This window comes from Arachis duranensis, chromosome 4 (genome assembly GCF_000817695.3).
Source record: "Arachis duranensis cultivar V14167 chromosome 4, aradu.V14167.gnm2.J7QH, whole genome shotgun sequence".
Taxonomy (NCBI): domain Eukaryota; kingdom Viridiplantae; phylum Streptophyta; class Magnoliopsida; order Fabales; family Fabaceae; genus Arachis; species Arachis duranensis.
In genome coordinates, this window is record NC_029775.3 from 117,922,858 (window position 1) to 117,932,850 (window position 9,993).

General features: G+C 28.7%; 1 protein-coding gene across 1 annotated transcript; it reads right to left on the reverse strand.

Moving 5' to 3' along the window:
- Positions 1–3,363: 3,363 nt before the first annotated feature.
- On the reverse strand, positions 3,364–6,947 carry LOC107486576 (cytochrome P450 85A). The gene is made up of 9 exons (XM_016107131.3): positions 6,298–6,947; positions 5,468–5,789; positions 5,218–5,367; positions 4,819–5,067; positions 4,643–4,729; positions 4,403–4,481; positions 3,954–4,060; positions 3,692–3,816; positions 3,364–3,594 (listed from the first exon to the last, which is right to left on the reverse strand). The coding sequence occupies exons 1-9, from the start codon at positions 6,489–6,491 to the stop codon at positions 3,501–3,503; spliced, it is 1,407 nt and encodes a 468-aa protein (XP_015962617.1). The 5' UTR covers positions 6,492–6,947; the 3' UTR covers positions 3,364–3,500.
- Positions 6,948–9,993: the final 3,046 nt, after the last annotated feature.

The following is a 9,993-nucleotide window of genomic DNA, read 5'->3' on the forward strand; positions in this document are numbered from 1 at the left end:
TTATGCTGGCTAATAACTTGTTGCATGTATAAGATAGAATTCGAATTCTCAATACTTATTTAACCAGATAAATAAGTTAACCACTCGATTAAATTAAGTTGGTTAGCTTCTATGAGTTAATTGACCACTAATAACCACTCATCACCCAACCTATTTTGGTTTCAATCCATAAGCTTCATTTGTTGTACAATAAAGTCCAAGTTTCAAATACAAACTTACCTAGGACCCGGAATGGAATCCACTTGAGGAGAAACAAAAATATTATCTACATACTAAAATTATAATCATTGTATATTTGTATATAAATATATGTATAACTTAATTTATTTTTTAATATATATTTTATATTTTAATATATATTATAAATATATATTATATTCTGATAGCTGATTTTAGTATATGTCTTATGGTAATCAATGGTTAAGAAAATAGAAGGTTGATATTTGAATCTTAGTTTCCTTTTTTTGCAGAGTATTACTTTTATCTTTTTAACAAATTTCAAGAGATCTTTTCACTTTTATCTCGTAACAAGTTGAGAGATGTTTTTGTTTTATCTCGTAACCAGCTAAGAGACATTTTTTATTCTGTCTCCTGCAAACAAAAAACAGAGAAGAAGCAGAGAAAAAGAATTGACATCAGATATATCCTAGTTCAGTTACTAGATGCAATGTAACCTACATCCAGTCTTAATTACAACAATGATAGAATTTCACTATCTTTTTCAAGATTACAAACACAAATTCTTCCCTAAGATCTACTCAATCCTATCTGGGACAAATCCAAATTCTAACCCCAATCTGAACTTGACTTGGACTCAAACCAAGCTTTCAACAGCAAAGTGCTAACCCAACTTGTAAGAGAATCCCCACATGATCATGACACACAACAGAAAGATGTACAAAGAAATTCTGAGACATTTATGACTTTTTTTCTAATATTGTTCACTGTCTTTTACCTTTCACTGACTTTTTCTTACAAACCTCATTATATTTGCCTTTTACCATGAGACTCAGACAAACAATACTAAAAAAAAAAGAAAATAAAATGAACACCATTAAAGGAGAAGAACTCAGGAAGCTCGGGTAGCTATGGAAACTCTGCTTTTTCACTTTCTCTCTTTGATCTCAACCATCGACCGTTCACCCTTAATATAGAAGAAAAAGCTTCAAAAGTTGAAACTGGTTCAACCAACCCAGCAACTTTTTCTCCAACTTTAGAGCAGCAGTGGTTCGAACAGAAAGAAAAAAGAGAGGAACCCCAAACCTGCTTGCATGTACCTCTCTCATTTTTTTCATGCATATTCTTCAATTTTGGCTATTAATTTTGATTTTGATCCCAAAAATTAATTCTAAACATTGATAAACATCTGATCTAAAACAGCTTCATAATTTCTATTTTTGCTTCTTCCTTCTTGAGATCCAAAGACTATCTTTTTACCAATAAAAAACTAATTTTCTTTTTTGCACACTAACAAACCATCAAACAAACTATTAAAAACAATTTGAACATTTAATAATATTTTAATAATTTTTTAATTTATATTTTAATAATATTTTATCATCATTTATTTTTTCAAACTCAAAAACGCCTATTATGATTAAAGCTGAAAATGGATCCATCTAATGCGTTACTTATTCGGATTAATTTGCTTCAAGTGTGAATTTTGTACTGCCTTAAAAAAATTGCAAAATAGCTTATGAAATGTTTCCTAAAAAAATATTCTACTCCTATATGAAGAAAAACCTTGGAGCAGAAACGGATCCACATGCAATGAAGACGGGGCATATGCATTATTCACAAAGATTTTTAAAAAACACTAATATATTTATTCCTTGGTATATTATGTTTGCTCTAAAATTAAAATATAAATAATTTTTTTTATATTTTATGTTAAAAAATATTTTGTTAAACTTAACATATAATATTAATTATATTGTTAAATCTAATTTAGTATAAAAATAAAAAATAAATAAATAAACTCAAACCAATAGTGATACTATTCGTTAATAAAATAATCTTGATTATAGTAATTTTTTTAGTTAAAAAAATTATTTATACCATAAAAACAATAATAAGTAGATTTTATAATTGAATATTGTTCATATCCTGACTCAACAGATAAAGATCAGGTCCAATATCTTAAAAAGACCTACCAATGAAAAAGGGACTTCATAATAAGTCTGACTTTTTTAAAGAGGTCGGACAATGACGAAAAGGCTCAGTTCTATTTGACTTAACAAGTAATTATTTGTTTAAATCTCTCTTACTATCTCTACCTCATTTAATAGGTAGATCCCAACAAATTCTCAAGATATAGAAAACTGTTATTTATCAGAAAAGATAGAACTACTCCAACAAAAGTAGTTATCTACTCTACTATAAATATACTGGAGACTCGGGTATAACTCACGTTCTAATCTACTAAAAATTTGCTTAAAACTCTTGCTAACTGAAGCATCGATATACTAAGGGATCTGGACCAACGATGCACCTCGGTATATAGATAGTTCTAATTTAAAATTTTAAATATATTTAAATTAATTTGGGTTGGTCGAGTGATAGTTTAGTCGTCCACTTAAGTGTCGAAAGTTTAATTTTGTCTTTTATGTGTAATAATTCATTGGTCAATTTTAAACCATTAAATAGAACTCAAATCCATAATAAATTAGTCTTTAATTTGTTAGGTATTATAGGAAGTAAAAAAATATATATCTATATTTAAATTTTACTATATTTTTACTTTTATTGCTAAATTTTTGTGTTCATTACTGTTTTAGAGCAACGATTGAATTATCTTTGTATAGCCTTAAAATTACGTATTCAAATCATAGAAATAACTATTGATATAATTATAATGTAACTTTTTTTCAGACCCTACATTAATAAGAAATGTTTACACATCGAAGTATCCCTTTATTTTTCTCCTATATCTATTCCCAAACATGCATATATTTACTTGTATCCATAGACCATAAATTGAGTTATATCCAAATATCACATAGATTGAATTATTCTGGGACTTGGTGGTATCAAATTTGAATAATGGAATAAATAAAATAAAATAATGTTTCTTTTTGTGTTTTTGGTCAGACAAAATTAGCAGATACCAAGTCTCATGTCATTGACAACTAAGTCCATATTCAGTTTTAGAGCAAGCATGGGCCACGAATTCTCAGCCCAAAGTATTTGGGCTCATGTTAGAGTTTTGGGCTTCGATCATTTTAACTTGCTATGTAACTCGGTCGCCCAAATAATAATATTATTCTTCACCCTTCTCAATTGAACTATAAATGCTGCTCATAATAATAGTGTCTTAAATTGAACAAAAATATAGGAGAGAAGATGGTACAAGAACCGAAGAAAGAAAGAAGCTAATTAATTAATTCCATTCATTTTTCCCTCTAATTTGTTAGAACATTATCATACAAAAAAAAAACAAAAAAACAAAAGAAGGCCCTATTATATGCTATTTCTCATTACTATACATAAAACACAAATGCCTAGTTAGTAAAAGATGAGACCCTAATGTGAAGTCCATTTGGTGCCTCAACTCTAGGAAATTTCATTAGTTTATCTCCCCCTACTTCTTCCCACCTGCAATTTGTAACACAACATTAAATACCATATGTCAGAAATTTATTATTATTTAATATATATTCTTCTTAACTTAATAACAATAATAATGACTGACCTGTATCTAGTTACAAAATAATGTAAGAAAGTGGAAATTTCTGCTATTCCCAACTCTTTTCCTGGACACTGCCTAGTGCCTCCTCCAAATATCAAGAAGTGGCTCTGTGACTCTAAGCTATTTCCCTGCATTTATTATTTTTTTTTTTTTGCAATTTCTTATTATTAATTACACTGATATGAAATTAAAGCTCTTTATTATTATGCATTAGAAGGAGGAAGAATTGTGCATATTAAAAACAGCAAGTGGTTGTGGTACCAACCAGCCATCTCCATGGATTAAATGTCAGTGGATCTTGATACAGAAACTGGTCATAATTTATCTCTCTTGTATATACATATATTCTCCAACCTTTAGGAATCAAATACCCTGAAACAAACAATGGGAATACTTTATTAAAATAATCCTAATAGCCCAAGTGGTAGTTAGTGGAAAAAAGGTACCTTTTTCTTTATACAAAATAACAAAACTAGTTACCATAATTACTAGGATGATAAATAAAAGTGTATAGTCATTATCCTAGGGGTTACTACTGTAACTCTTTGTTCTTTTTATGGTTACTGTTTTTACATGCTTTATGAATGCTGTAAAAGTGTGGCAGAAAGAAAGAAGCACCAAAAGTCAAAAACAGCTTCTTCTTGAGCCCATCAAAGATAATAGACCTAATCAAGTGATCATAAAAAAAAAAAAAGGCAAGAACTCTCATCTCACCATTTAGTTCCATGTCATGAGTTGTTTTTCTCAGAACACCATTGACTATTGTAGCTAATCTCGAGGTCTCAAAAATAACCTGCAAGAAAAAGACAACCTCAAATTTCTGATCAAACAATAATATAATATTTATTGGAAAAAGTAACCAACTCAAATAATAATAATAATAATAATAATAATAATAATGCTGCTAAAAGAATAATCAAAAGACACAAACTTCTAACTACTTCAATTTCTTACCGCACGAGTGAACCTCATTGACTTAAGATCATTACAATCAATTGGATCCTCTGGCTTCTTTCTCTCTCTTATAGCAAAATGCTCTTTCTGTTTTACCAAAAAAAAAAAACAATATAAGTAAATACATAACAAGAGAAAAACAAGAGAACTTTTCTTGTTTCTTTTGTTGCACTCACTCTCATTTCTTCAAGAACTTTGGGATGATCATGGAGGTACTTGACTGCCATCATTGATGTAGTTGAAACAGTTTCATAACCAGAATACATGATTGTGATTATCAGATCAATGATCTCTTCATCAGTTAATTTGTATCTGTTTTCTCTTCTACCCATCATCAAGCTTCCAAGCATGTCTTGGTGTGTTTCTTGTGAGACTCTCCTTTCATCTAGCAACTGACTTAGAATGCTAACTATGTTCTTCCTTGCCTGCAACAACACATATTCTATCAATATAACTATGAATCTATGAAAAACTCCATTAACAATATCAGCACAATGCAAATTCATTTCCATAAATCATGGTCTAAATTTTAATGACAAAAGCAAAGCTGATTTAGTAGCTGATTTTTTATGTACCTGTAGTCCGCGGCGATAATTTGTGCCGGGAAGATCAATAGGCAAGGAGAGTGTTCCTAGAACAAGCTTAAAGAACTCTGTCATGAATGGATGAGATATTGAGCTAGATTCCATGCCAGCAATCTGCTTAAGTGATGAGAGAAATGCCATCTGTTCAAGAATCATTTCAAGAGTTAAAAAAATGATTTTGATTGATATATTTGAAGACACAGACACATAATAAATAAAACATAATAACAAACAAACCAACCTCTTTGGTTTTGTCTTGAAGGTTGATGATTCTGTTATCCCAATGACTAAGAAAAGATCTCATGAACTCATCAATCTTAGGCAGATGCTGATCTTTGATCAAAGTAGGGCTAATGATGGATAATAATGCACCTCTCATATACTTGTGAGTGGAGCCATGAACAGCTGCAATATTGCATTTTCCTAAAATATCCAACATTGATTGAGGGTAACCAGGAACAAGCCCTTTTGATTCATTCATCAGAATGTATCTGTTCAGCTCTGGATCCATTGACACTATGGTAGGACACCCAAGTATGTGTGATTTGAAAAAACTACCATACCTGCCATTTTGACCAAAGGGGATAAATAAAGTTACAATCATTAGTAGTATGAGGTAAAAGACCTAAAAGTACATTGATGAACAGTGATTACTTCACACCCCAGTTTAACTAATTTGAGGAAAACATAATTCAGAAAAAATGTTACATACACATTCATGATGTGAATGTAATTCCTTTAGGGACATTGAGACTTTAAACTTTAAAGTGTTTCATTGATAATCCTTCTACACTTTCTTCTATTCACACCCTACCCTCCAAGAATAACACAAGAGAAATTAAAGAGAGATCAATGATGCTATTCTCAATGATTTTCATATGAATCTAGGATAACACAAATCACAGTGGCATGCAGGGGATGCTAATGAAACAGCTTTCAATAACCCAAAAAAATGAAACTTTCTTTTCCCACTTAAGCAAATGAAACAGAGGAATTGTTATTATTGAAAACATGCACCTAAAAACTATGTTGAAAACAAAGAAGAAGAAAAAAAGACAACTTTTTTGTTACCTTGTTCTCTGGTGTTTCATGAAGTTTGGACCTTGCTTAAGAAACTCAGTGGTTTCTCCAAAAAGAGGCCACCCCATTGTCCCTGGTGGCAATCCTTTCCTCCTATACCTCACTTCATTCCACTTCAACAAGAAAACAGAGCAAAAACAGAGCACCAACACCACCCCACCAATGATTCCCAACAACATAGCCATTGGAGAGTTGCTCAAAGAAACTCAGAACCAAAATCCACAAAGAACACGCTTTGAACAGCAACCTCCTGCTTCTGTTGTTGAAGTCACAACAAGTTTTCACATACACTCATATTTATAGCCCCCCTTCTTCCATCATCTCATATCATATCATATAATAATATTAAGAAAAATAAAGAATATAGGAATAATTAATTACTATGTAGCCAAATAAATTGCCACTCTATAAGGTTGTAGCATCCCCTATTGTAGGCATTAGAGGATTTAAATAATGGAATTAATGGAGGGTTTGTAAAAAAGTTGGAAGAAGAGAAAAAAGGAGTTGTGCCTTTTGAAGAGGATTTTCAGGGGACTGAACAACTCAACATAACAGTGTCATTTGAAGTGTACAATGATTTTTTTTATAATTTTTTTTTTGCATATAATGATTAATAAATAAATAAATAAATAACTCAGACACCTATTCCAGGACCCTTTAAGATTATGGAGCAGGAAATGTTTGTTGCTTTTATAGAGAAAAAATAAAATAAAAGAAAAGAAAAATAAAAAAATTAAAAGAAAAATGGGGTAGAGGGTCGGTTGGAAAGATTGTGATTGATGATAGTTCAATGTAGATACTGTAACTATTTACTGTCTTCAGTTCTTTTTGTATAAGGTGTTGGGTTTATCTAAGGAAAGTATTTAGGAAAATTGTTCTTTATAAGTACATAATTAATTTATAAAAAATATTATTCATATACTAAAATTAACTACTAATATATTTGTATATAAATTCGTATGTAGTTTTATTTATTTTTATTATATATTTATATTCTAACATATATTTTATACTAGTAACTGACTTTAATAGCTGATTTTAGTATATACGTATCATAATCCTTAATTTATTATGTCACTTTTATAGGTAAAAAATTAACATATCAATTCATGACATATATATTGTCACTCTCTCATAAAGTATATTACACTGCTAAATAAATTTATGAAGAATTAGTACAATAAAACTATGTTTAAGATTTAAGTTAATTCAACCAACAATAATAAATAAAATATTTAGTTTTCAAAATTTCATTTTAGAAAGAGACTAATACGATGAATTTAGACTTCTTTAATTATATAGTATAATATGAAAAGTACAAAACTAATATGTATCTTTAAAGCTAACAAAGTATTGATTAGATGTCATTATAATGAACTTTTGCATTATGATAATGTAATAGAAAGTATTAAGGAGATAAAATTTTTATTAATTATCTAATACTTTTCTATATCTTATCTATAATTATTTATGATTAAGCTATTACATTATTTAAAAGAAAAGGGCACATGCATGGCACCCCATTGGACCTTAAAGAAAAGGGTAGTCCTTCACATGTCTGTCAATAAGATCTGGTCATGAATGCAAATTACATTACATTATTAATTACATAATAATTCATTCACTATAAGACACTATTCTCTTTAGGTTACCATGTGAATATATTTGCTTAGACAAACAGATTTGGTTCCCAAATTCTGTTACTAAATACTAACTGCTAGTTTAATTTCAAACCTAGCTAAGCTAGTATATGGGGTGCCACTATTACTCCTATAGAGAAACTAACCATTCAAATATATTATATTGACTTTTTTGGACTGTTCAATCTTGTGATCTACCACAATCAAGGGTAATTTCCAATGTAGCTAGATCAGTCTCAATCATGCACATACAAGCATATTAAAAAAAAACATAAATAGAATTCTTATTTTTTTTCCTATACAGTATTTTGAATGTACAACTTTTTCTACCTTTCTTTCAATAATTAGATAGTAATTTATAAAAATTAAGTTTATTTAACTTATTCTAAAAATTAGTTTAAGAGGTAAAAGTCATCTTTTTTTTTTCAAAGTTTGAAATGAGATTTAAATCTGTGACATCTAGGTGAATATGAAAAAACTATATTATTTAAATTATAACTCATTGACAGAAGATGTTGATATTTTTTTTATTGGCATAATATTCCCGTATTCATCTAAGAGGTCGCAGATTCGAGTGTGGCTCAATAACAATTTTTAATTTTACTATGATAATATATGACAAATTAATGAATTTAACTTACTCTAAAAATTAACTAAAAACAATTGTCTCGTATTTATAAAGACTATGAAATTTTTAATTTTAAACCATGTAGGATTTAATATATAATTATTAAGAAAGGAGGGAAGTGTTAACTAATGTACATATATTACTATAATAATATTAACACAACATAGGTTAAGTCTTTCAATCTTATTAATGAATATAATATAAAGTTTCTAATACAATATTATTTATTGTTATAATCACAAGAAGTGAACGTGTAACTAATAGTGAGATTAAACATTACGGAATCCTATGAGAGAATAATAATATAAGTAAAGGACATTAGATTTTATTTGTCTCTCAATAATTTTTATTTGTCCAATAATAAACATGATGAATGGAGAGATCAGCTTTGTAGAGCGGAAAAGGATAAATACTTAAATTTCTTGCTAATCACATCGGTCAGAATTAATATTGAGATTGACATTTGGATTTTGCCATGATGCCAAATTTCATCAACCAACCCAAATGCTTTGCATGATTTTTTCCAAAAAATGATTATACCTTTTTAGTTTCCGTCATTGATTACGAAAATTTGCATGCATGGTTGTTAATGATCAGATAGAAGCACATCATGGACATTTTCTCGCTTTACATATTAAAAAATTAATTAAAATTTTTACTTTTAATACATCTTATACAATTATTCAATTAAATTTATGTATTTAAATAAATTTTTAAATAATAAATTTAAAAATTACTTATTTTTGTTAATATATCAATATAAGAATAATTGTATATATAAATTTTTTTACATTGAAAAATTAAATTTGATAAATTTAGTGCGTGTACCCTTTTGACAATTCAAAGGAAATTTTCAATTTGAATAAAATGTTAAGAAAGAACAAATAAATTAGTGATTAATATTTAATTAGCTTCTTCAAAGGTTTACTTTTCTTGTAAGTGAAACATGAGATATATATCTTTTTATGGGCAAGAAAAAACCTTATCCAAATGAACAACTATTATATAAGGACCTTTGACCAAATTAAAAAAATCATGAAAATCATTAACCATATCTTATAAAGAAGAAATTAATTGAAGCTATTGGTGATTTCATCCCTGTATATATACATGTACTAACAGTTGAACATTATTAACCATACAAAGGAATATGGTTGTCAATCATAGTCATCATGGGATATGATATGAATAATATTTCTCTGCGATACATATAAAACGTGTCAGTTTCTTCTTAGTATTTTTCGGAAAAATCTGATCTAACATTATTCACTATTCACCACAGTAACTATCATGATCAAACATGCATGTCTTCTTTAGGAAACTCTGTGGATCTTAGGCCACTACTTTTGACCTAGTTTTTGCAACTCTTTTAATTTTATTTATTTATTTATTTTTGTGTTTCTAATTTTGAGGATATAA

What these genes read in the sequence shown, in the direction of transcription:
- LOC107486576 (XM_016107131.3), bottom strand. Translation starts at nt 6,491, where the DNA reads ATGGCTATGTTGTTGGGAATCATTGGTGGGGTGGTGTTGGTGCTCTGT. An exon ending in CAATGAGGTTCACTCGTGCG is followed by an intron (nt 4,482 to 4,642) that starts GTAAGAAATTGA and finishes TTTTTCTTGCAG; the next exon opens with GTTATTTTTGAGACCTCGAG. An exon ending in TCATGACATGGAACTAAATG is followed by an intron (nt 4,061 to 4,402) that starts GTGAGATGAGAG and finishes TGTTTGTTTCAG; the next exon opens with GGTATTTGATTCCTAAAGGT.